The sequence below is a fragment of the Alnus glutinosa genome, chromosome 10 (assembly GCF_958979055.1).
Source record: "Alnus glutinosa chromosome 10, dhAlnGlut1.1, whole genome shotgun sequence".
Taxonomy (NCBI): domain Eukaryota; kingdom Viridiplantae; phylum Streptophyta; class Magnoliopsida; order Fagales; family Betulaceae; genus Alnus; species Alnus glutinosa.
The window spans coordinates 7,502,099-7,529,341 of record NC_084895.1 but is presented as its reverse complement, the minus strand read 5'-3'; the positions used below and the strand labels follow the sequence as shown (position 1 = coordinate 7,529,341).

The 27,243-nt window shown below is 36.0% G+C and overlaps 3 protein-coding genes and 1 non-coding gene across 4 annotated transcripts; 1 reads left to right on the top strand and 3 right to left on the bottom strand.

Annotated features, from left to right (window-relative positions):
- Positions 1 to 316: 316 nt before the first annotated feature.
- On the bottom strand, positions 317 to 3,194 carry LOC133880738 (non-functional NADPH-dependent codeinone reductase 2-like). The gene is made up of 4 exons (XM_062319729.1): positions 2,798 to 3,194; positions 1,665 to 1,908; positions 1,393 to 1,572; positions 317 to 682 (listed from the first exon to the last, which is right to left on the bottom strand). Exons 1-4 carry the CDS (start codon positions 3,136 to 3,138, stop codon positions 458 to 460), a joined length of 990 nt encoding a protein of 329 aa, XP_062175713.1. The 5' UTR covers positions 3,139 to 3,194; the 3' UTR covers positions 317 to 457.
- Positions 3,195 to 11,176: 7,982 nt separating this feature from the next.
- Positions 11,177 to 11,283, top strand: LOC133880802 (small nucleolar RNA R71). The gene has a single exon (XR_009902418.1). It is a non-coding gene; the product is annotated as a small nucleolar RNA R71 (small nucleolar RNA).
- A 3,252-nt stretch (positions 11,284 to 14,535) lies between these two features.
- LOC133878977 (uncharacterized) lies at positions 14,536 to 15,276 on the bottom strand. The gene has a single exon (XM_062317535.1). The coding sequence runs from the start codon at positions 15,274 to 15,276 to the stop codon at positions 14,536 to 14,538; it is 741 nt and encodes a 246-aa protein (XP_062173519.1).
- Positions 15,277 to 23,368: 8,092 nt separating this feature from the next.
- LOC133880403 (non-functional NADPH-dependent codeinone reductase 2-like) lies at positions 23,369 to 25,813 on the bottom strand. Its single transcript, XM_062319351.1, has 4 exons — positions 25,394 to 25,813; positions 24,718 to 24,964; positions 24,452 to 24,631; positions 23,369 to 23,800 (listed from the first exon to the last, which is right to left on the bottom strand). The coding sequence occupies exons 1-4, from the start codon at positions 25,732 to 25,734 to the stop codon at positions 23,576 to 23,578; spliced, it is 993 nt and encodes a 330-aa protein (XP_062175335.1). The 5' UTR covers positions 25,735 to 25,813; the 3' UTR covers positions 23,369 to 23,575.
- Between the last annotated feature and the right edge of the window lie 1,430 nt (positions 25,814 to 27,243).

Sequence of the window (27,243 nt, the reverse complement as noted above, 5' to 3'; positions counted from 1 at the left end):
ATTTGAACTAGAGATGGTCCTACTCGGGCAGGGGCAGGCCAGCAGTGCAATAGTAACATATTCAAAAATATGTGCATGTTTGTAAAATGTGTTTTGAGGATAATTTTTTTTATTTGAAAATGTGTTCTGATATGATATAAAGGTGAAAATTATTTTTTATATTTTTAAGAGTTGTGTTTTGGGTCATTTGTTAATATTTTTGTTTTGATAAGACAACAAAAATTTTAACAAACATAATAATTCTATAATTACATTGTTTCAATTTCTTATAATTAAAAGACGAAGAAAGACATTTTATTTTTTATTTTTAGTAGGGGGGCAAAGAAAGAGCTCTATAATATTGTACACACAGAAGAGTTGAAGCACTTAAACAAACCCCTATTACACTCTCTTATAAAGAAGCTAGGCATGGGTACTGTTGAAGAAAGGTTAAGGCTTAAGCTTTAAGCCTTAAGCCTTAAAGCTCTCCATCCCAAAGCTCTTCAACGGACTTGTAGGGTCCACGAGCCGAAACAAATTCCTCCTTGAGCATCATCCGGTGCTGCTTGATTTGACTGATCTTGTTACAGTCCTCCTCTGATAGTTCCCAGTCAAAGATTTGCAGGTTCTCCTTCAACCTCTCCTTGTTGTAGCTCTTCACCGCAAGAGTCCCCCCTTGCTCATAAATCCATCTAAGACAAACCTAAGTACAAACAACCCACACTATCATCAACTTACTTCAACATATTGAAGCATATATATATATATATATATATATATATATTCACACACACAGCCACATGCATATATTGGTGTATTATATCACCAATTATTTCAAAAACTTACGTTTATAGGAAGAAATAAATTTAATTATTTAATTTATGCTCTAATACTCCACCCCCTTAAACTCCCCCCTAAAGGTGAAGCCCAAAAAGTAAAATATTTAATTGAAATTAAAAGTGAAATAACGACGACATGGTTCGAACTCAGGACCTCTATTTTGATATTGTGTTAAATCTACAGTTATCCTAAAAGCTTAAACTTATATGATGCACAATTGAAGTAAAAAATAATTCCATAATGTTAAAATATAAATAAAATAATTAAATTAACCATTTCCTATCGGCTTAAGTTTTTAGAATAAGTAGTGATTTAACACGATATCAGAGTCAAAGGTCCTGAGATTCAAACATTGTCTCTGTTATTTATCTTTAATTTCAATTAAAAATTTAGTTAAATATAATTTAGGTCCCTCAACGAACAATTATTTTTTATAAAGCACAATAAACTGAAAAGTGTCATGATTTTCTCTAATATGTGCGTACATATATAATTTCTTTTTTTCCCAAAGCATTGAAAGCTTGGTGTTTGCAAATTGCAACCTTTTCAATTTGATGAAATATTGAATAGAACCTGAGCAACAGTCTTTCCCCGAGCTTTTGCAATCTCCTGGAGTACTTCATTCTCCATAACATGGTTGGTGCCCCAACTACTCCCTTTTGCACCCAAAGGAGAGAAAGCAGTGACAACAATTCCATTTGCCTTGCAAAATTCTATTAGTTTCTTCTGTTGCCAAACTGGGCTCATCTCCACCTACACAAATCACCATCGATCTTTAATTTACAGTACTAATATATATATTGTTTGTGAATAAAAGCTGAAGCTGGTGCAGTGGACTCGATCACTTGATTCACTGAAGGAGGAATAGTGGCAAAGGAGAGCAAGTTCTGAAGTTTCTTGCAAGAGAAGTTGCTGACTCCAATGGACTTGGCAAGGCCAAGCCTCTGGCACTCCTCCATGGCTGCCCACACAGACTTGAAATCCATCGGCATCAGGTCCTCTTCATCAACAGACCATCCCCCCTTTCCAGGCGTCCAACTGATTGGCCAGTGGATCAAATACAGGTCTATGTATTCCAACTGAAGATTCCTGCACAAATTGGTCATCTCCAACATTATTTGCTTTAATTTCTATTTAATTAGTTGATTTTCCATATATCACTGTTAATTGTTCCCAGGAAATTAAAATATTCAACCATAAATTCTAACGCCGAGCAGAACTAAAATTATTTTGACATTATATAGCGTATGATAGCAGCAGAAATGAAAAATTGAAGATTGAAAAGAGAAATCAAGAGGAGAGAAAATAATAAAAAGAGAAGAGAAATACCCTAATTGTCCCAAATAAGCAAACAAAGAAATAACTCTCAAAAACTTATACTTAATTGATACTTAAAAACTTTATTATTTCATTGATCAGTGTCTATCCCTTATATAGGGAAAAAAAAAAAAAAAAAAACTAAACAAATCCTAATTAGAAAGGAAAAACATAATCCCTAATGAAGAAAGAAAAACACAATCCTTATTAAAAAGAAAAACTAAAACACATGTATAATAAATTAACACTAATGTCAATCTTCTCCTGAATCAAATTTCCCCAACATGCAATTTAATCTATGACCATGGCCAAGTATAATTTTGCAATTGCCTCTTGGAAATTGCATATACATGTCAAATTGAACTGACTGTAACCATGTTTCCAAATTATTTGCACCATATTTTTTTATAATCACTGTTAATTAAAAGAGTCAATATTTCAACTAAAATTCACTAATTTTATATTGAATTCTTACGATCACATATTCGAATTCTCTGAAATTTAGACAAATAATTATAGACGATCATCTAATCCGTATTTATTCATGTGATACACACGGCGAACACTCAAAATGAGAAATTAAAATCAAGAAGAATCATATATATACCGCTGAAATGATTTTAATTCTGTGCTTTAGTTGAGAAGAAAGAGTCAGACTGACCGAAGTGATTTCTGTAGAGCTGGAAGAACAAGATGAGGATGAGCATCATTACACCAGAGCTTGGAAGTAATGAAAAGGTCATCCCGGGAGGTGACAAGGCCGACAGTGAGTGCTTGGGCAATAGCTTCTCCCAAAGCCTGCTCTGACCCATATAACGAAGCTGTGTCGAAGTGCCTGTAACCAACCTTGATTGCCTCCAGGGCCGCCGATATGAGGGTGGCGCCGTCTTTAAAATCTGTGGCCGTGCCAAAGCCAATCACCGGCATGGCCTTGCGGGTGGAGGTGGAGCTCAGCACTACCTCTGGGATTTTACTCGCCGTATTTGTTGCAGCACCATCCATTTTGTGTGGTGAATATCGTGAACGTACACCTCCAAATGGAGTGTGCCTTTTTTGTATTCCGACAAATGATATTTCATACTCTTTTTTTTAGGCACGTTATTAATATTCATATTCATATTTTGTACGAGATTCATGCACCTAGGACCATCTTTTTTTTTTTTTTTTTTTTTTCTCTTTTGAATTTGGGACCATCTAATATAAATATAAATCTCACAGTAAATACAAATGTTTATACAATATATATATATATATATATATATATATATAAATGTGTACAAATATCGCATCTTCTTACGTCCATGTGAAGGTTTTAGGCTTCTACTATTATTTGTTTTTGACGTGATGGGTGACATCATTTTCATCACGTCACATCATGAGACAACAACCTTTGAAAGTTGTTTCCCACTTCCCTTTCCCAACTAGTATTTGAAGACGAGAAATGATATTTACACAACTTTTTCACAACACACTCATGCATATGAGGTGAGACCCATGTGAATGAACCCACAACATAGGTCCTACTCCATGTGAGTGTGTTATGTAAAAGTTTTGTAAATCTTGTTGTGTAAGAATCACAACCCTTTGAAGACATCTACTTTCATGTATTTATTTTCATGCATCGACTCTCTAAGATGTCATTGAAAAACTAAATTAAAAATAAAAAATAAAAAATAACCAAGGGGTAGACTATCAAAAAAAAAATTATTTTTTTAATAAATGCAAAATTAGTCTATGTAATTGGCATAAATTACAAATCACTTCTTGCAGTATAAAAAATAATTCATAGGTCCTCTAGGTATGCCAAAATAACAATTTAGTCTCTACAGTCAAATTTCGTCAAAACACTTGAGAAATTCTATTAGTGTGCACGTCAGTACCAATAGAATGATGAGACGTGTTGATGCAGTTTTCTGTCTTGAGTAGCACTTTGAGGATTGGATCAAGATTCACCTCCAAAAACCCATAATCAGAACGTGTCGGGGATGGTCCTGCCGAGGTAACTCCGATGCTTAAGTTAGATTCTTCATTAAAAAGAAAATCTTGAAATCTTAAGTATTTCAAAGTGTATGAGTTTAGAGTTTTTCGAATCCCCTTTACCTGGACTTGTTTTCCCTTTTATAGGGATGGTTCTTATTTTTACACTGCTAGCTCCTAGCTCCCGGGCAATGGCCAGCTCTGCCAAGACTACTTCATACTCAGTCTCGTTGTTGGTGGCTTTGATCGAAGTCCATTCGGATGGCATACCCTATTTCTTTTCCTGTCGGGTTTTCACCATACTCCCTGATTCTCTGTTCTTTTTGTTGGTCGACACGTCTACATGAACCCTCCATGTTTCTTTTGTGGGCAGTATATATTTCTTAGGGAAATTGGCGAATTCTACCACAAAATCTGCTAGTGCTTGCCCTTTAATGGCCGTTCTTGGTAGGTATTCAATATCGAATTTGCTGAGTTCTACTGCCCAATTTACTAGTCTTCCTAATGCATCGGGTTTGTAAAGTGTTCTCTTTAGTGGGTACTCAGTAAGAACTCGTATTGCATGAGCTTGGAAGTATGGTCGTAGTCTCTTGGCTGAAATTACTAAGGCAAAAGCTAGCTTCTCAATTATAGGGTATCTCTCTTCGGCTCCCCTGAGAGCTCTGGTGGTGAAATAAACCAGTTTTTTGTACTCCTTTCTCTTCTCGGATTAGGGTTGAGCTTACAGCAGAAAGGGAGACTGCTAGGTAGAGGAAGAGAGGTTCTCCTTCCTTTGCTCTACTGATAAGTAGAGGATTAGATAAGTATAGTTTTAGCTGTTGAAAAGCCTTCTCGCACTTGTCATTCCATTCGAATGCCTTTCTCAAAATTTTGAATGGCAAACACTTGTTGGTTGATCAGGATGTGAATCGATTAAGGGCAGCAATTCGCCCGGTTAGGCACTGCAATTGCTTTGTGTCCTTTGAGGGTTACATTTCCAAGACAGCTGATATTTTCTCGGGATTTGCTTCTATCCCTCTCTGGAAAACCATGAATCCCAAAAACTTCCCCGACGATACCCCGAAGGCACATTTGGCCAAATTGAGCTTCATTCCGTACCTTCTAGGGGTTTGGAAAGTCTCTTTCAAGTCGGCGATGTGGTCGTTAGATTTGAGACTCTTAACTAGCATATCATCCACGTATACTTCCATATTTATTCCGATTTGGTCTTTAACATCATGTTTACTCTTGACAACTTAAGTGTACGAACCCAAGTGCAGGTTGTCGTGAAGTAATAATTATCGGAAGTCCGAGTGTTGAACCACTGGGATTTGGGAAACAAAGAATACTAAAAGAAAAAAAAATTAAGAAAAATTTGTGACAGATGATTTAGTTGAATGATGTAAATAAAATATATAACGGAAATAACAATTAAAGAAATCGCTAAGGCATTGGGGTTTTACTTTTAACAAAATTATAATATTTATTTCGCAACTCATGTGACAATAAAAAAATAGATCAGTGAATACCAAGAGAAAATATCATCAAAAGATTAATCTTAAAATTGATTGATTTTACTACGCAAAATTGGTTATTTGATTCGCATGGAATTCAAAGCATTCATTGTACCCGTAGTTAACAATGAATCAAGGAATTTTGCAGAATAAAAACCTTTTTGTAAGAATAAATCATGCAATCAATTAAAAAGATCATACATTAAAATCCATAAAAGAGTTAGAATATATTTACTACAATCTTATTAAAAGTTTCACCCCTAGCCTCAGCTTGAGATTTAGTTAGACATGATTACGTAAATAAATTTCACCGTTAAAATCTTAAACATCATGTTAGCAAAATAAAATAATTAAGAAGAAAATAAAAACAAATCTTGAACTGTCTCCGCTTTTTTCTTTGATCTGGAGTTGAACGTCTTCTTCTCTTTTTCTACAATTTTCGGATCCCTTGTTTGTTGCTGTGTTGTTTCTCTTATAGAGATAAGAGTCATGAGATTCGTACAACTATAAGAATCGCAGTTTTCTATTTATTCTACGTCTCTCTTTTACACTTGAAATAAAACTCTGCTTCTTCTTTTTATAAAAGCCAAATACATCTTTTTCTTCTTGTTTTTGTCATGTAGTAGTATTAGAATGCTTCTCCAATTCGTGGGTCCAGCAGTTTGGTTTCACCTCTTCTTGTATTACACATTGGACTCTATCTTGGGCCTAGGATAGACTTCTTCTTTTGACCCACCTCTTTTTCTCTTTGATTTCTTTTGTAATTCCTACATAACACAATTCTTGCATTAATATATCATTTAATCTTTATATTAATATTTGAACAATATTCCACAATTAAATATAAAATGCAAGAATTAAATTATAATAAAGTATGATAACACTTATTTTAATATAGAAAATAAGCACTTTTAAGTTATTATCACACTCCTCAACCACAATTAAATAGTCCAATGATTCCTGAGTTTTGAAAACTTTATTTTTTAGTCCATGAGTTTCAATTTGCGTCACAGATGATATATCAATTTTAGGAAATGACCAAATTAGTACCTCGGTTAACTTCTCTATCCAAAAACTAACGGTCCGCCACGTGTCAATTTCAGAAGTTGACACATGGCACTATATAAAAAAATTTAAAACTAAAAATTAAAAATCTTTAAAAATTAATTAAAAAATAATAATAAAATTAAAAATTATATATATTAAAAATTAAAAAAAATTGAAAAAATAAAAAAACAAAGGGGTGGCTTTGGCCGATATGGGATGGCTGAACCACCCCTTATGGGGTGGTTCGGCCACCCCTTGACAAAAAATAATAATAATAATAATAAGATCGGTTTTGGCCCTTGGGGGTGGCCGGACCACCCTCAAGGGCCACGGGGGTAGTTTGGCCACCTCCAAGGGCCAAACCCTCCAAATTTTATTTTTCTCGTTTTGCCCTTGGGGTGGCCGAACCATCCCCGTGGCCCTTGGGGGTGGTTCGGCCACCCCAAGGGCCAAATCTTCCAAATTTTATTTTTCCCGTTTTGCCCTTGGGGTGGCCAAACCACCCACATAGGCCACTGGGGTGTTCGGCTACCCCCAGAATGCTCGATCTGGGGGTGGCCGAACCACCCCCGTGGCCCTTGGGGATGGTTCGGCCACCCCAAAGGGCAAAACCGATCTTACCTTTTTTTTTCTGTCTAGGGGGTGGCCGAACCACCCCCATGGGATGGTTCAGCCACCCCAAACTGGCCAGCCACCCTTTTTTTTTAAAAAAAAAAAAATCATAATAATTTTTTTTAATTTTTTAATTAATTTTTAAAGATTTTTAATTTATAATTTTTTTTATATATTGCCACATGTCAACCTCTGAGGTTGACATGTGGCGGGTCGTTAGTTTTTGGACGGAGAAGTTAACCAAGGTACTAATTTGGTCATTTCCCAAAATTAATATATCATCTGTGATGCAAATTGAAACTCAAAGACTAAAAAATAGAATTTACAAAACTCAGGGACTAAAAAGGTGCTTAATCCTAAAGTATGATAATACTTATTTTAATATAGAAAATAAGCACTTTTAAGTTATTATCACACTCCCTAACCAGCCTATTGCTAGTCCCTAGCAATTCAAACAACTTAAAACACAAACTAAAACAGACTCAAGAAAAGAATAATTTTTTTTTTTTAAACGTAGAAAAAAAAAACTAAAATAAAAGTTCTAACTACATCACTTTCGCTGGCATTCTCGATTGCATTTACCGAATGCAACAAGCCTTTAAACCCCTAGGCGTCCCTAGTGGACGAGTTATAGTTTCGTGAGGGCTTACCAGAAGCGATACCCACAAACACTATATTACTTCCAACAACCTATTCAGTCTTGACTTCAAATTAAATAAATGCTGAACTATGTTATCTGTGAGAGTGGAGTAGCACAAAATATAGTTCTTATTCATTAACAAGCTTAGAATCATAAACTCCATTTTTACAAGTTTAGGACATCCAAAATAGGTCACATCACCTACAATTGGCTACTGAAACGCCACAAGTCCTCTTTTGGTGTAGAGTGAACTATCACACAATCATGGAGCTTCAAAGTAATTTCTATATACATGATTCAATACCCCAAAATTCATTAGAATCTCCATTAGATGAAACAACCAAGGCAGAAATTAAGTTCCTTGATCTATTTCTTTTTTTTTTTTTTTTTTTTTTTTTTTTTTTTTTTTTTTAACCATGTGTGGACTATGCAATGCTTAGCTCCCTTAAGTTTTCTAATTGATCAATGTATCAAGTTTTAGACCAATAATTCCCAAGCCAAAGGGCTGTAGGGCATTAGGTGTAGAAACACCCCTACGGGTTTAGTAACTCAAGTAAAAAGGACTACGAAGCTAAAACAGCCACAACATGACATCAACCACTCCAAACTTTTCACCTTTAGAAGCGACCATTTCTGCTTACTGAGGCAAGAGGCCCGGTTACTTAGCAAAAAACACTCAAAGTGGTCAATAACTTTTTTTTTTTTAATAATATATATAATATAATATTAAATTCATGCCAAGGTCACTCATCCAATGAAACAACCAAATGAACTTAAGATATAAAAAATGCATATTTGGTTTTACATTTCATACCCCACGACTATATGCTAGTGTGCTTGTGCTAAGTTCAAAGTGAAACAAGTAAAGTATTCAGTAGCTAAAAATAAGCAGCAAAATTCAGATTTCCTAGTCCTGTAATCATGTATTGGTGAATTTAAGCTTGCCAATGAACTTCGAATCAAAATTAAGGTTCCACAACACTCTAAAAAATGACTTACTCAGGTATTTAAGTTCAACATAACCATTGAAGAAGTCAAGACATCATTGCAATTTTTTTTTTCAATTACTATCAACTCCTCCCCCCAACCTAAAACTTATATTGTCCTCAATGTAACAAAAGGAAGCAAAAAGTATGGGTTAAGAAGAATACCTTGAGTTGATGACAACTAAAAACACTTTATTATCTGCAAAATGGGTTAGAGAAAAAAAAAAAAAAAAAGAGACAAAAAAAAAAACAAAAACAAAAACACAACCTAAACTAACACTACTACTACAATTGCCAATCACATTCAGGTGTTTGGCAAATACTGATAAACGGGATCCATCAGATCAAAAGACTCATTCTTAAGCTCAAAATCTTCAAAAAATAGTTTTAAATATTTTTCTTTAAAAGCATTGCCATTTTTTGATTTTTCAATTTTCGGTGCTATGAAATTAGATGGATGAGTTTTAATGGGACTATACAAGTCCTCAAAACATGGATTCCATCCATTAGTGTCCATCACTGGATGAGCATCCAAAATATCATTAGCCATGTCCAATTCTATATCATCACTATTGAGATTCAGTAAACATGCCTCTATAGGATAAGAAATAATAGAATGAGCAAATTTACTTTTCACCAAATTTTGGATCATGTCTATCTCAACGATTTACTCATCATCATCAATGGTAGGTTGCTTATAAATGTTGAAGATGTTCAACTCAACGGTCATATTTCCAAATGTGAGCTTCATGATTCCATTCTTGCAATTAATCAAAGCATTAGAAGTAGCTAAAAATGGTTATCCTAAAATGACAGGAATGTCAATGCTAGATGGTGCAACAGGCTTTGTATCTAAAACAATGAAATCCATAGGAAAGTAAAATTTATCCACTTGAACTAAAACATCTTCTACTATCCCTCTGGATATAACAACAAATCAGTCGGCAAGTTGCAAAACAACTTTGGTGGGTTTTAATTCACCAAGACGTAACTACTCATAAACTGAGTAGGGTAGTAAATTGACACCAGATCCTAAATCAATCAATGCTTTATCAATCTTAAAATCACCAATGATGCATGGGATAGTGGGTGATCCAGGGTATTTATGCTTGAAAGGGATTTTCTGCTGAATTATTGAACTTACCTGCTCTGTTAAAAATGCCTTCTTTTGCACAAAAAGCTTTCGCTTTACAGTGCAAAGATCTTTCAAAATTTTTGCATATGATGGAATTTGTTTGATGGCATCTAACAAAGGGATATTTATCTTTACCTATTTGAACACTTCCAAAACATCTTGATTTGTTGTCCCCTTTTCAGGTGCAAGCAACCTTTGGAGGAATGGGGCAACAGGCTTATACAGTCTTTCCTCAACATCCTCAACCTTACTAAGCTTGTCATCATCCTTAGTTTCTAAATTTCCCTTAGATTCTAAAACTTTTGTTGGAATTTCTTTGTTAACCTCATTTCCACTCCTAAGGATAGTGACAGACTTAGCTTGTTCCACTTGAGTATTTTGGACTTCATTTACCCCATACTGAGGGTTAGGTTCAAGTTGAGATGGAAACTTTCCTTTTTCTTGAATGTTCATAAATGAAGTGATCTTGGTGAGAGTGTTTTTTATGTCATCGATGGCTTGTGATGTTCGACTATTGAATGTGTTTTGCCCTTACATAAATGTTTGCTACGTATCCTCAAGAGTCCTTTTATGTGGGGGAAGATAAGGAACAAAGTTAGAGGGCTCTTGAGGTGGTGGTGGTGCATTATTCTCCTATCTCCAACTAAAATTGGGGTGATTCCTCCACCCCGGGTTGTATGTCTCAAAGTATGGAGAATTAAAAGGCTTTTTGTAAGTATTTATGGCATTTGCTTGCTCATGCAATACTTCTTTAAAAGCTGGAATAGTTGGACACTCATGTGTTGTGTGTCCACTGACTTCACAAATGCTACACACTTCCTCTTTTTGCACAGATTTGATTTCATTATCTTTCCTTAATTCCATGGTTTCAACTTTTCTAGCCAAACTTGAAATTCTAGCATATAAGTCATCCCCTTCCCTAAGGTGATACAAACCCCCACTAGATGTAATGATAGGAGGCTTAGTCTTACTAGAACTTTCAGGGGCAGTGGTGTCCCAAGATTGAGCATTTTCAGCTAGGTGGTCAAAGTATTCCCAAGCCTCATTGGGGTCTTTGTTTAAAAATTCACCATTGCACATCATTTCAACAAATTGGCGCATTTGGGGCATCAAACCCTCATAGAAAAAATTAATGGTGCGCCAAATTTCATAACCATGATGTGGGCAAGAGTTTAACAAATCTTTAAAATGTTCCCAACATTGATAAAATGTCTCATTTTCTTTTTGAACAAAATTCATGATTTGTCTTTTAAGAGCATTTGTCCTATGAATTGGAAAAAACTTTTTGAAAAATTTAGTTTACATCTCTTGCCATGTGCCTATTGTCGTAGTTCTCAAAGCATTATGCCAAGTCTTAACTTTATCTTTTAGAGAGAAAGGAAACAATTTAAGCCTAACTAATTTTTCATTGCAAGTTTGGTCATGAAAAAGTGAAATATACTTCCTCAAATTCTTTTATGTGCAAATAAGGATTCTCTGACTCAATACCATGGAATTTAGGAAGTCAAGGAATCGTATCTGGTTTGAAATTAAAATTATTACCTTGGTGAGGAAAAATAATGCATGAAAGGGTACTACTGCGAGGGGGTTGCAAATATTCACGCAATGACCGCATTAGTGGATCATTATGATTCAAATTCTCATTCTCCCCATGATTACTACCATCATCAGCCATCATGCCAAGTGTGTGAGAATGTACTAAAGACTCAAACAAATTTTCTAAACACACTTCAAACTCTATTTTTATCAAACGACCACTCTAATCAAGATACCAAGCATTCATACACCAACAAACACACAATAAAAAAAAAATAGAAAATAAAAGATGGAACGAGTTTATCGGATACGTGACGAATCACAAATCGAAACAAACCTCGTTAAAACAGTCTGGTGCTCTTTATCCACGCCAAAATCCCTGGCAACGGCGCCAAAAACTTGTTGACAACTTAAGTGTGCGAACCCAAGTGCAGGTTGTCTCGAAGTAATAATTATCGGAAGTCCGAGTATCGAATCACTGGGATTTGGGAAACAAAGAACACTAAAAAAATAAAATTAAGAAAAATTTATGACAGATGATTTAGTTGAATGATGTAAATAAAATATATAACGGAAATAACAATTAAAGAAATCGCTAAGGCATTGGGATTTTACTTTTAACAAAATTATAATATTTATTTCGCAACTCATGTGACGATCGAAAAATAGATCAGTGAATACCAAGAGAAAATATCATCAAAAGATTAATCTTAAAATTGATTGATTTTACTACGCAAAATTGGTTATTTGATTCGCATGGAATTCAAAGCATTCACTGTACCCGTAGTTAACAATGAATTAATGAATTTTGCAGAATAAAAATCTTTTTGTAAGAATAAATCATGCAATCAATTAAAAAGATCATACATTAAAATCCATAAAAGAGTTGAAAAATAAATACTACAATCGTATTAAAAGTTTCACCCCTGACCTCAGCTTGGGATTTAGCTAGACATGATTACGTAAATAAATTTCATCGTTAAAATCCTAAACATCATGCTAGCAAAATAAAATAACTAAGAAGAAAATAAAAACAAATCTTAAACTGTCGCCGCTGTCTTCTTTGATCTGGAGCTGAACGTCTTCTTCTCTTTTTCTTCAATTTTCGGATCCCTTGTTTGTTGCTATGTTGCTTCTCTTATAGAGATAAGAGTCATGGGATTCGTACAATTATAAGAATCTCAGTCTTCTATTTATTCAACGTATCTCTTTTACACTTGAAATATAACTCTGCTTCTTCTTTTTATGAAAGCCAAAGACATATTTTTCTTCTTGTTTTTATCATGTAGTAGTATTAGAATGCTTCTCCAATTCGTGGGTCCAGCAGTTTGGTTTCACCTCTTCTTGTATTACACATTGGACTCTATCTTGGGCATAAGATATACTTCTTCTTTTGACCCACCTCTTTTACTCTTTGATTTCTTTTGTAATTCCTACATAACACAATTCTTGCATTAGTATATCATTTAATCTTCATATTAATATTTGAACAATATTCCACAGTTAAATATAAAATGCAAGAATTAAATTATAATAAAGTATGATAATACTTATTTTAATATAGAAAATAAGCACTTTTAAGCTATTATCACAAATAGTTGGTAGATTGCTCCAGCATTTTTAATTCGAAGAGCATGACCTTATAGCAATACAGGCTTTATCAGTTATGAAGGATGTCTTCTCTTGATCCATCTTGTGCATATGGATATGGTTGTATCTTGAGAAGGCGTCCATGAAAGTTAACAAGTCATGCTCAGAAGTTGAATCTATGAGCATGTCGATTCGAAGCAATGGGAAGTTATTTTTTGGGCATGACTTATTTAAGTTAGTAAAGTCTACGCATATTCTCCACTTGCCGTTAGATTTATTTACTGGAACTACATTCACCAATCAGTTTGGAAAATATACTTCTCGGATAAAATTGGCTTGGAGTAGCTTCTCTACTTCATTGGAAGCAGCCCGGTTGCATTAGGCGACGAAGCTTCTTCATTTTTGCTTAACTGGTTTTGCCTTTTCATCCACATTGAGCTGGAGGATAATTACCAAAGGATCAATCCCGGGCATGTCCTCATGAGTCCAAGTGAACACATCCGAGTTATTTCTGAGAAAACTTTCAAGTTCTTCTTGGATAACTGCGGGCAATTCGAACCCAATCTTAACACTCTTCCCTGGTTCCTTTAGCGAGATCTCTATCAACTCTTATGTTGGTTTTCCCTGTTGGAGCATCACTTCATCTCAGAAGTCTATCCCAACTAACAAGATCTCCTTATTCCTGGGTGCTTTCAAAGATATATTATAACATTTCTGAGCAATTAGTTGATCTCCTTTGACTTCTCCGACTCCATTATTTGTTAGGAACTTCATTTTTAGATGATTGGTAGAAGTTATTGCTCTCAGCTTGTTTAGAGTTGGTCTCCCTATGATAGTGTTGTAAGCTGATGGTTGGTCTACTATCAGAAAGTATGCAATAACTGTGGCTTGTTTTGGTGAGGTTCTAGCACTTATCGGGAGCGTAATGACACCCATTGGTTGAACTCTCTCCCTCGCAAAACCGACTAATGGAGTGTGAATCGGTTTCATCATGTCTCGGTTGATCTTCATTTGTTGGAGCACTGGCTAATACAATATATCTAGTAAGCTTCCGTTGTCCACTAGGATCCGATGCACAGCATGGTTTGCCACAGTCAATGTTATAACTAGCGCATCATCTTGGGGTAATGATACGCCCATCTTGTCTTCCTCCGAGAATGTTAGTACAACAGATTCCTTCCTCTGAGTTTTGGTGAGTCTTTCCAAGGCAAAGACTTCACTTTAGGATCCCATTTGTCGCACATGGGCTTTTCTTGCCAACATGGATTCTTCTCCTCCAGCGAATCTACCTGATATGGTATGAATCTCGGCTATAGGCTCCTGTTTTCTCAAGGGATTATGCCTTGGGGAAGGCTATCTCTCCCTTTGTTCATGCTAGCGACCCTAATTGTTTCTTGGAGGATAGCGATCTCGCGGTGGATTCCATTCCTGTCGAGGCCTTTGTTGTTGTTGATCGGCAAGGAAGCGGATTAATTTCTCATTCTTTATCATCTTTCCTATCTCAAAACGTAGGTTGACACACTCTTCCGTGTTATGGCCATGATCATTGTGAAATTCACAATATCGATTCCGAGACCTCCTGTTGGCAGGAGTTAGCATTTTTGGTTGCCAAGTTAACTCCGGGTCTTCTCGGATTTCCATGAAGATTCGAGCTATACTAGAATTCAATCGATTGTAAATCGGTTCTCCCTGAGGCGCTATCATTCTTAGGGGAACTACTACCTCCATCTTCTTAGTGACTTTATATGGGATTTTTCTCCCTTCTTCTCGATTGTCCTTTCGCTTTCCTCTGGACTCTGTCTCGGGAACCTGCCTAGATTCTAGCAAGGCTTTCATTGTATCTTCCGCATTGATAAACTCTTCTATCTTATTCATGAGTTTTGAAAGTGAGGCAACAGTTCTTTGGGCTAAATCTCTCATTAACAGTCCTCTGGCTAGGATCCCATTTAAGAGAGCAGCAAAGACTAAATCTTCCTTAGGGTCATCAACGGTCAACTTTTCGTGGTTGAATCGAATGATATAATCCCCGAGAGATTCAGTTTGTCTTTGTTTCAACGTGAAAAGATAAGTTGAAGGCTTCTTGCATTTGCAACCTGCGATGAATTGTGATAGGAATGCTTTCATGAAATTGTCAAAGTTATCTATGGAATTGGGGCAAACCAATCACAGACGTTGTCTTGAGTGTGAGGGGGAAAGCCCAACATGCTATTTCGTCAGGGATTCCATGGAGACTCAAATGTGCTCGATATGTCTCGAGATGCTCTATTGGATCACTACTACCATCGAATAGCAGCATATAAGGGACTTTGAACTTCTCTGGGAGAGAGAAGTTTATGATGCGCTCGGTGAAAGGAAGGACAATGTTTCAGAATAAATCTTCCACAACTGATCGCTTTCCCGGCATTTAATGCGCCATCTCCTAGATCATTTGATCATATTTCGCTTCTAGATCTTTCACTTTGTCAATCAAAGCTTTGTCGGGAGCCACCTTCCTTTTCCTGATTCAGTATTCTGCTGTTTTGCACATCTTCTTCTTTGTCGTGTTGATTTTCATCCTGGTTCTCCCCTTGGTTGTCCCTTAGGGGTGGATTGTTCTAGTTCTCTTCTGAAGGTGAATTGTTTTCTCTGGTGTCTCTGGGAATTTGAAGGAAGATCCGTTCGTTTTGAGCCACCAAGGTTTTCATGTTTTTGAACATTTGCTGCATTTGTCTTTCTAGTGAAGCTATTTGTCCATGAGGATTTGTGGAAGTTGCTCCTACGTTTCTTCCTCTTTGAAGATTTACAGGTTGAGGTGGGGGCGCTACCAGTGGCATTTCTAGACAAGTTCTTCTTGATCTCGTGCTCAACATGATGGATTTAAATATGGAACTTTGTAGTAGATCCCACGGACAGCGCCAAATTGTTGATGCAATTTTCTGTCTTTTGTAGCTCTTTGAGGATTGGATCAAGATTCACCTATAAAAGCCCAGAATTAGAGCGTGCAGGGGATCATTCGGCTGAGATAACTCCGATGCTTAAGTTATATTTGTCATTAAAAAGAAAATTTTGCAATCATAAGTATTTTAGAATGTATGAGTTTAGAGTTTTTGAATCTCCTTTACCTAGACCTATTTTCCCTTTTATAGGGATAGTTTTTGTGTATCTTTCTCTTTCCCATGATATCAAGCGGTTGATGATTTGGTGGAGTCTTTTTCTCAATCCCACATACCGTAATATATCACATGCCATTTAAATCTTGGTATGTTAAGATGTGGATCTTAGATATCATTGACCGATGGATTTGCTATGTGGACCGTACTGTAGCATATGGGCTTTTCTTTAATTGTTGGACTGGCCCAATACCTAACAAGACATGTCACTCTTAACAATATATATATATATATATATATATATATATATATATATATATATATATATATATATATATATATATATATATATATATATATATATATTAAAATTAAGAATGAAAAACTTACCAAAAAAAAATATATATATTATTTTTATTAAAAAAGAAAAAAGCAAAAGAAAGGGAAAAGGGAAAATTTGTGAAGTTTTTGTAAAATATAATTCAGCTTGGAAGCTAAGCAATCACGGGATCTCCCTTTGAAGTGTGTAATCATTCGATGCAAAGGAGCTACCCCAACACGTACGATTCTGAGGAGTGCTGCATTTATCACAAAGAAAGCGCCAAATACTCTTAGTGTAACCATTAATACATATAAGTCTCGTTTGGTTCGTGGAATGGGTATTCTATTAGAAAAATGAAAAGTTATTACTAGGAATAAGGAAGAGTGGAATGAAATAATTATTCCAATTCTTTAGTTTGGTGACAACATATATACCACAATTGGAATTGACCCAAAATTACTAAAAAAAACCTATATAATTTCTTATTTTTTTTTTAAAAAAAAAAAACGCAAATCTTTAAAAAAGAAATAATATATGTTGAACTTTAGATCTATGGGTGGCTGATCTGATCTAAATTCTTTGTTTTTTTTTTTTTTAAAAAAAAAAAATTAAATTAAAATTTTAATATTTTCATTTTTTAAGTTTTTCAATTTTTCAATTTTTTTTTTTAAATTTTTTTAAGTTTTTTTTGGAAAAATTAAAGAAAAATATAGTTTTTTTTTTTTTTTTTGGAAAAGGTTATCTATTCCATCAGGAATAACTATTCCTCTAAAAAATGAGATGAATAACTATTCCTTTTCGTAAGGGAATAGTTATTCCCATAAAATAATTATTCTAAGGAATAGGTCTCTACCAAATAAAGGAATAATTATTTCAATAAAATAGTCATACCATTCCAAAGACTTATATCGCGAACCAAACGAGGCGGTAGAATATATGGCATACTGTCCCTTTGTTTGTCACGGGAAGGCTTTTATGAATCCTATAAGAGCATTCACAGCAACTTCTCTATAGGAGCTCTGTTTTCTAAATTTTAGAAAAATTTCAAGAAAGTCACCCACAGCAATTTTCCTATATTTTTCTACTCATTGGGAATGCTACAGTGCTTCCCAATACATAGGGAAACACTGTAGTATGTAGCATTGCCATTCATTTATTTATTCACAAAATATATTATTTCTCTTCTACTCTATCTTCTTTTTCCAATTTTTAATAAAAGTAAAAGTAAAAAAAAAAATAAATAAATAAAATATGGTGATTTTGTTTCCTACGTATAAAAAAAATGGTTAAAAACCTACTGAGAATGCCTTAAGATATCGGTGATAGTGGAGGCAGTTGTCGCGTATAGGCTGGTGTGGCCATGTGGATGGCCATTTTTGTGCTTCAGTTAAGATATTGGTAGTCCTTCTCTTTTTCAAGCCTCCGTTGCTTTCTTATTTCTTTCTTTATTTTGGATTAGATTTAGTGTTGTCTTGATAACCATTATCCAGAAGCGTGAACCAGCAAGTTGGGGTCTCCATTATTATTAGCCGGTGGCCACTAGGACTGAAAAGCCGGTTACGGTTACCGATTTTTGGACAAAACTGGCAACCGTAACCGGCTAGGCGGTTAGCAAAATTTGCTAACCGCCTAGGCGGTTGGCGGTTATAACCGCCAACCGGTAACCGGGAACCGTTCAAAGCCACAAAAATCGCCGAACAGGACCAGAACCAACCAAAACCACACCAACCGGAACAACATTTGAGCCGCCACCAATCCGAGCTGCTGAACCAGAATCGCACGAACAGGAACCAAAACCACCGCACAGAGCCGCCGAATCGGACCCACCGAAACAGAACTCAGAGTATGCCGACAGCTCAGGACCACCGAACAGCACCGAGATCAACCGAACCAGAACCACCGAACAAGTCGCTCCACCGGTACTGGGCTGAGAAAATCAAAACCCCAACCCCAACCCCATAACCCACTGTGAATGCTCTAATTTACCTTGTCTTAGTAGAGGGTTAGGAAATCTAGTAAAAGTTGGGGAAAAAGATTATGATTCTGGCTAACACGTTCGAGTATTCTGTATTCTATAGCAGAGGAAGAGAGAGAGAGAGAGAGTAGTACCAAATCGGGAGCGTGGGCGTGTTAGAGCTGGAGCGTGGCGTGCAGAGGGAAAGTGAAGTGAAAGGGAAGAGAGTTTGTGAATGCAAAGATGCAGAGAACGCGAGAGAGCGAGACGAGAGAGACCACTGAGAGTCTGAGACAGTGAGACGGCGGCGCGAGAGAGCGAGACGAGAGTCGGGAGAAAGGAGAGAGGAGAAAGGAGAAAGGAGAAAGGAGAAAAGAGAGTAGGGTTAAGCTTAGGCTGAATGAAACGGCGCCAAAACGGCGCCGTTTTATATATAAAAATTTTTAAAAAATATATATATATATAATAGGAAAGCCGGTTACCGGTTATAACCGGTAACCGGCTTTCTTAAAACCGGTAACCGCCTTTTTAAGGCGGTTACCGGTTACCGGTTTTTAGACGGTTTCAACGGTTATCCGGTTATCCGGTTAACGGTTATGGGCGGTTAGCGGTTAGCGGGCAGTTATTGCGGGCGGTTATTTTCACCCCTAGTGGCCACGTCCTTGTTGCGGGCTCAGGGGTCAGGACTCCCACTCACCACTGTCTTCTTTCATCCATTTGAATCTTCAAATTTGAAAGTTATGCCATTAAAAACATGGCTAAGAGCATCCATAATGGATAATCTAAATTTCAATCTATTTTACATAATTAAAACTTATTTTTTGCCAGTTTAGATAACCACCTTTAAAATTATCCTCAACCGATTATCTACATTTCTATCTATTTTACTAAAATAATCATTTTTAATATTTTTTTTTAATTATTTTTGTTAAAACCTCATATCCGCTCTTTTCCACAAACCCGAAATCATCTCTAACAGGCATTTTATCAAACAAACAACCTGCACTTTCAACCTAGTCAACCTTCTCCAGCTCAAGCTTCAAACTCCGAAAACATCAAACACAGTGGAAATGCAGAATTATCACCTAGTTTAAGCATCGTGGCATTGCTTTCTGCTTCTCCAAGTTTGTTCAGAACAAGAGCATTTCAAGAGCGTCAATTGATCACCCGCAGCAACCTTGATGTTCTGTATCGTCCTTCTTATTGCCAGGAACTCAACCTCAGCTTCAATCTTTTGCTTGAAGAGACCCTCAAGCTCAGTCTCCATCTCTCTACATTTTTCCTCCTGTAAGCCTATAGTGCTACCCGATTCTTCCTAGTGCTATCACATAGACACCCGTAATAATCATAAATATATATTAAAAAAAAACACTTAACAATGAGCCATAAGTCTTAAGTCATTTTAGCAGATCTTTGAAGTTTAAAAAACTTAAAAACTTCCTGTAATAATCATAAATATATATTAAAAAAGAAAAAGAAAAAGCTGGTTGTATTATTATTAGTGTTGTTGCAAGGGCTGAGATACTTGGAAAGTCACCTGTAGCAACAAGAAGACAGCTTAAAAGTCACAGCAGAAAAGATTGCTCTAGAGATTGACTGGACTGGAGGTGTTAAAGAAGACCTCCATTCTGATGTACCCAGCAGTTGTTGCGCGGGGGACATTAAATCTTGCAACTCCATAGACAAAAATGAGGACAACTGCTATGAAGAGGTAAAGATGTTGAAGGTGAGAAGGACTGTACATGAAAGCCAAAAATCTATCAACCAGGTTGGTAGCACATGGAGTCGATCAGTGCATGGGATTCACATGCGATGGGAGGGTATGGAAGATGGAGAAGGGGCCGATGGTGGCTAGAACGAAAATCCAGCAGTAGGAGTCACAGGTAATTCCTTAACAAATCTGGCCAATCCACAAACTTCATAGATTACAGAGAGATTTATCATGGGAAATTAAAAGCAACAAATGGCACGAAATATTTAACATTACCCAAAACAAGGAACAGACAAGATGTTTGGCCAGCTTTAAATTGCAACCCAACCCAACCCAACACAACCCAATTTCTTCTTCATGGAGGCAAAATGGTGAGTCTGTCTGCATTGAAAGACACTCGGCCAAACTAAAATACTGGTTCAGATCAATCCACCAGTCTATTACTGTCCCGTACTTACTGAATTTCTGAGCTTGGCAGGCTACGATGCATAATCCAAACCTGAGTCTTTCAGAGTCTATCCATGTTTGGAATCACAGGTTTATTGGGATCGACTCTAATTACACAATCCTATATAAGGTCTAGTGAACCTCCAGAATCCCATATAGAATACAGGAGAGTTTGAACAGATTCTATCTTCTAAACATATATCATCTAGTGTTTGTTGTACAATAGAAAATAGCTACTAAATCACAAAGCCAACATGTCCTCTCCCCTGTTTCACTCCACCAGTCATTTGTCAAAGACATGGGAAGCAACAATGAACAAGCAAAGAAGAATTTTTTTTGTTGCACCATGCTCGTACAGTCTGAAACATAAGTACATGACAGAATATGAATATTGGTGCCAATACTCACTTAAATTTCCTATCAAAAGCTTTAATTTCCATTCATTGCCAAGTGAAGATTAAAGGGTGAGGATTCCCAGTTGTGAAGATAAACATACACAGTTGTGCATGGTCCCTATATTCATTCGAGATTGAGGGAGTTGGGAAAGACATCAAAATAAGATTGCCATAGTACAATTTGACTATAAATCAAATGTTGCCAATTCCTAACCTTAGCAGGAAAAATGTTCAAGAATAGCACTCAAATTGCCATGACAGATAATTGTCAAGATTGTTATGGCCTCTAAATCACCCTAAACAAAAGTTTCTTGCTTTCTGAACCCTCAATCCAAATCCCTCATCTTCCCTTATCTTTATTAGCATGTCCTACAATGGCAGCAATTTGGACTTCTAAAAGCCAGAGAGAAAGAAAGACTTCAGACTGATTTGAGAAATTGGTCAGAAGGAATAAGATGTATTTACATATTAGCAAGACTTGTTAACAGAAACTATAAGTGATCCATTGGAAGATTGTAAGAAGAACCCCAAATAAAGAAAGGATCTCATCACAGACAAGATTTTCCACTTCATTTCCATCCAAAAATTTCAAATAACTTTTGGGCCAATTATAATTTTCTCAAGTACTATTTTGAGCAACTAACCCCCCATTAGTTCCCTTATTAGATTATAAATTAAGGATTTTAAACTTTGACATATATATACTGCAAGCGCAGACGATTGTTATTCAGCTTTGAGTCAAGAACAGAAATTAAAATTTAATTTTTTTCTCAGTCCTTTTTTTTCAAACAAACGATTTTCTTCCGCTACATCAAGCAAAAACACTTGATTTAAAGAAAGCAAGAACTTGAGCTGGGTCGGCAAAGCAATCAGAGAACTTTTTTTTGGATATTTGAAATATTTAAAATGATTTAGGGTGAGAGTTTTTTTTTTTTTTTTTTTTTTTTTTTTTAATTTCAATTCAATACTCTTGTCATAGATTAGATTATATATATCTTTAAGGCGTATAAATTTATACAGCCTGGGAAACATGATGAATCAAATGGATTATTGTACTTGTTCAAGGTTGTTTTGGACTTTGTTGTATTAAAAATAAAGAACAAAAAAAATCCATTTGTAGGGTTTAATCCAATTTATCAAAGTCAATGCTAATAATGACCCTTCACCTATGTCGAGGCTGATGGATTTAGAATTCGAAATGATATGTTGACACTGATAATAGGGCATCAATATGAAAAATGATCGTTACACTTTATCTGCATAACTTGTGCACTCACACTAGACACAAGGAAATGGGTCCGGTATGAGTGTAGGAGTTGTGCAACATGAGTGTATCAATCACTCCTCCATCAATATTGACCCATGACCTATTATTAGCGTCGATCCTAAAATCAACGCTCATAATGAGAATTATTCACGTAACATTTTCTTCTCGTTTTTGGGTTGTCAAATCTACCGTTTCTTCACCCATGCACCCTACCAATGCCACCATCGACCCCTTCTCTATCCTGCACACCCTTCTCCATTGCGCGGCATCACATGCGTTGAGTGTGGGCCTCATGTGCCGCCCATCTGATTGATAGATTTTTAGCTTTCATGTACAGCCCCTCCCACCTTCAACTTCTCTGCATCTCCATAGCATGTCTCCCCTTTTTGCATGTGGAGTTGCAAGATCCGATATCCCTTACACAACAACCACTCGGTACATCTCTCGTCGGACATCGGAGTGGAGGTCCTCTTCAACACTTCGGTCCAGCCAATCTTGAAAACAATCTTTTCTGCTATGGCATACAAATTACCTTGGAGTTGCTTCAAAACTGTCGATTCAGCACTCCCTTCTTGGCTATTGGACTAGGCCAATTGTTTGGCTCATTTCCAGTTTTTTTTTTTTGTTTTTTTAATGGTTTTCTTGAGCTCTGTAATGACATTTTTGGGGTGTTTGTTGGGGGTTTCCCACCCCCTTCTCTTATGTTCGCTAAAATGGAGAAAAAAAAAATCAAATATTAAACATTTCCCACTATGCAGTGCAAACCCCAAATCAAGCACCTAATTCCAAAAAAAAAAAAAAAATCAGCAGTGCAATAGTAACATATGTTTGTGAAATGTGTTTTGAGGATAATTTTATTTATTTATTTTTATTTGAAAATGTGTTCTGATATGATATAAAGGTGAAAATTATTTTTTATATTTTTAAGAGTTGTGTTTTGGGTCATTTGTTAATATTTTTGTTTTGATAAGACAACAAAAATTTTAACAAACATAATACTTCTATAATTACATTGTTTCAATTTCTTATAATTAAAAAAAGACCAAGAAAGACTTTTTTTTTTTAGTAGGGGGGCAAAGAAATAGCTCTATAATATTGTACACACAGAAGCTAGAGTTGAAGCACTTAGACAAACCCTTATTACATATTTACATGCATATCCTAACCAGCAAAATTCAGTACTCTCTTGTAAAGAAGGTAGGCATGAGTAGCGTTGAAGAAAGGTTAAACCTTAAGCCTTAAAGCTCTCCATCCCAAAGCTCTTCAACGGACTTGTAGGGTCCACGAGCCGAAACAAGTTCCTCCTTGAGCATCATCCGGTGCTGCTTGATTTGACTGATCTTGTTACAGTCATCCTCTGATAGTTCCCAGTCAAAGATCTGCAGGTTCTCCTTCAACCTCTCCTTGTTGTAGCTCTTCACCACAAGAGTCCCCCCTTGCTCATAAATCCATCTAAGACAAACCTATGTACCAACAACCCACAGTATCATCAACTTACTTCAACATATTGAAGCATATATATATATATATATATATATATATATATATATATATATATATATTGACACACACAGCTACATGCATGTATTGGTGTATTAAATCACCAATTATCCCAAAAACATACGTTTATAGGAAGAAATAAATTTAATTATTTAATTTATGCTCCAATAGTACTCCACCCCTTAAACTCCCCCTTAAAGATGAAGTCCAAAAAGTGAAATATTTAATTGAAATTGAAAGTGAAATAACGAAGACAATGATCGAACTCAGGACCTCGATCTGTTTTGATATTGTGTAAAATCTACAGTTATCTTAAAAGCTTAAACTTATATAATGCACAGTTGAAGCAAAAAATAATTCCTTAATGTTAGAATATAAATAAAATAATTAAATTAACCATTTCCAATCAGCTTAAGTTTTTGGGATAAGTGGTGATTTAACACGATATCAGAGCCAAAGGTCTTGAGATTCAAACATTATCTCTGTTATTCATCTCCCATTTCAATTAAAAATATAATTTAACCCCCTAAACTAACAGTTATTTTTTATAAAGCACAATAAACTGAAAAGTGTCATGATTTTCTCTAATATGTGTGTGTGTATATATATATAACCTGAGCAACAGTCTTTCCCCGAGCTTTTGCAATCTCCTGGAGTACTTCATTCTCCATAACATGATTGGTGCCCCAACTACTCCCTTTTGCACCCAAAGGAGAGAAAGCAGTGACAACAATTCCATTTGCCTTGCAAAATTCTATTAGTTTCTTCTGTTGCCAAACTGGGCTCATCTCCACCTATACAAATCACCATCTATCTTTAATTTACAGTATTAATATATATTGTTTGTGAATAAAAGCTGAAGCTGGTGCAGTGGACTCACTTGGTTCACTGAGGGAGGAATAGTGGCAGAGGAGAGCAAGTTCTGAAGCTTCTTGCAAGAGAAGTTGCTGACTCCAATGGACTTGGCAAGGCCAAGCCTCTGGCACTCCTCCATGGCTGCCCACACAGACTTGAAATCCATCGGCATCAGGTCCTCTTCATCAACAGACCATCCCTCGACCTTTCCAGGCCTCGAACTGATTGGCAAGTGGATCAAATACAGGTCTATGTATTCCAACTGAAGATTCCTGCACAAATTGGTCATCTCCAACATTATTTGCTTTAATTTCTATTTAATTAGTTGATTTTCCATATATCACTGTTAATTGTTCCCAGGAAATTCAAATTTCCCCAACATGCAATTTAATCTATGACCATGGCCAAGTATAATTTTGCAATTGCCTCTTGGAAATTGCATATACATGTCAAATTGAACTGACTGTAATCATGTTTCCAAATTATTTGCACCATATTTTTTATAACTACTGTTAATTAAAAGAGTCAATATTTCAACTAAAATTCGCTAATTTTGTAGAGGATCATCTAATCGGTATTTATCCATGTGATACACACGGCGAACACTCAAAATGTGAAATTAAAATCAAGAAGAATCATATATATACCGCTGAAATGATTTTAATTCTATGCTTTAGTTGAGAAGAAAGAGTCAGACTGACCGAAGTGATTTCTGTAGAGCTGGAAGAACAAGATGAGGATGAGCATCATTACTCCAGAGCTTGGAAGTAACAAAAAGGTCGTCCCTGGAGGTGACGAGGCCGACAGTAAGAGCTTGGGCAATAGCTTCTCCCAAAGCCTGCTCTGACCCATATAACGAAGCTGTGTCGAAGTGCCTGTAACCGACCTTGATTGCCTCCAGGGCCGCCGATATGAGGCCGGCGCCGTCTTTGGAATCTGTGGCCGTGCCAAAGCCAATCACCGGCATGGCCTTGCGGGTGGAGGAGGAGCTCAGCACCACCTCTGGGATTTTACTCGCCGTATTTGTTGCAGCACAATCCATTTTGTGTGGTGAATATGGTGAACCTACACCTCCAAATGTTAGATGGTGGTCTGAAAATGGAGTGTGCCTTTTTTATATTCATGTAGCTTTATATTCCGACAAATGACATTTCATACTTTTTTTTTTTTACGCACTTTATACGCATTCATATTCATATTTTGTGACCATATTTTTTTTTTTTCTTTTTTGAATTTGGGACCATCTCATATACATAAATTCCACACTAAATATAAATGTTTATACAAAATATATATATAAAAAAATGTGTACAAATAACACATCTTTTTACGTCTATGTGAAGTTTCTAGGCATCTATTATTGTTTGTCTTGGACGTGAGGGGTGACGTCATTTTTGATCACGTCACATTGTGAGCCAAACGACCTTTCGAAGTTGTTTCCCACTTCCCTTTTCCACTTAGCTAGTATTTGAAGATGAGAAATGATATTTATACAATATACCCACGTGAGGTGAGACCTATGTGAGTGGGACCCACCACATGGGTCACACCCCATGTGAGTGTGTTGTGTAAAAATTGTGTAAATCTTGTTGTGTAAGAATCACAACCATTTGAAGACATCTACTTTCACGTGTTTATTTTCATGCATCGACTCTCTAAGATGTCATTGAAAAACTATATTAAACAAATATATATATATATATATATATATATATATATATATATATATATATATATATATATATATATATATATATATATATATATAGAATAATAATAATAATAAATGCAAAATTAGTCTATATAGTTGGCATAAATTATAAATCACTTCTTGCAGTATAAAAAATAATTCATAGGTCCTCTAGGTATGCCAAAATAACAATTTAGTATATGCAATCAAATTCCGTCAAAACACATGACGAATTCTATTAGTGTGCACGTTAGCACCAATAGAATGATGAGACGTGTTGATGCAGTTTTTTGTCTTGAGTAGCACTTCAAGGATTAGATCAAGATTCACCTCCAAAAGCCCATAATCAAAGCTTGTCAGGGATGGTCCTGCCGGGATAACTCTGATGCTTAAGTTAGATTCTTCATTAAAAAGAAAATCTTGCAATCATAAGTATTTTAGAGTGTATGAGTTTAGAGTTTTTCGAATCCCCTTTACTTGGACCTGTTTTCCCTTTTATAGGGATGGTTCTTATTTTTACACTGCTAGCTCCTAGTTCTCGGGCAATGGCCAGCTATGCTAGGACTGGTTCATACTTTATCTCATTGTTAGTGGCTTTGAAGTCCATTCAGATGGCATACCCTATTTCTTTTCCTCTCGAGGTTCTCACCATAGTCCTTGATCCGCTATTCTTTTTGTTGGTCGATCCGTCTACATGAACCGTCCATGTTTCTTTTGTGGGCAGTATATATGTCTCAGGGAAATTGGTGAATTCTACCACAAAATCCGCTAGGGCTTGCCCTTTAATGGTTGTTCTTGGTAGGTATTCAATATCGAATTCGCTAAGTTCTACTGCCCAATTTACTGGTCTTCCTGATGCAT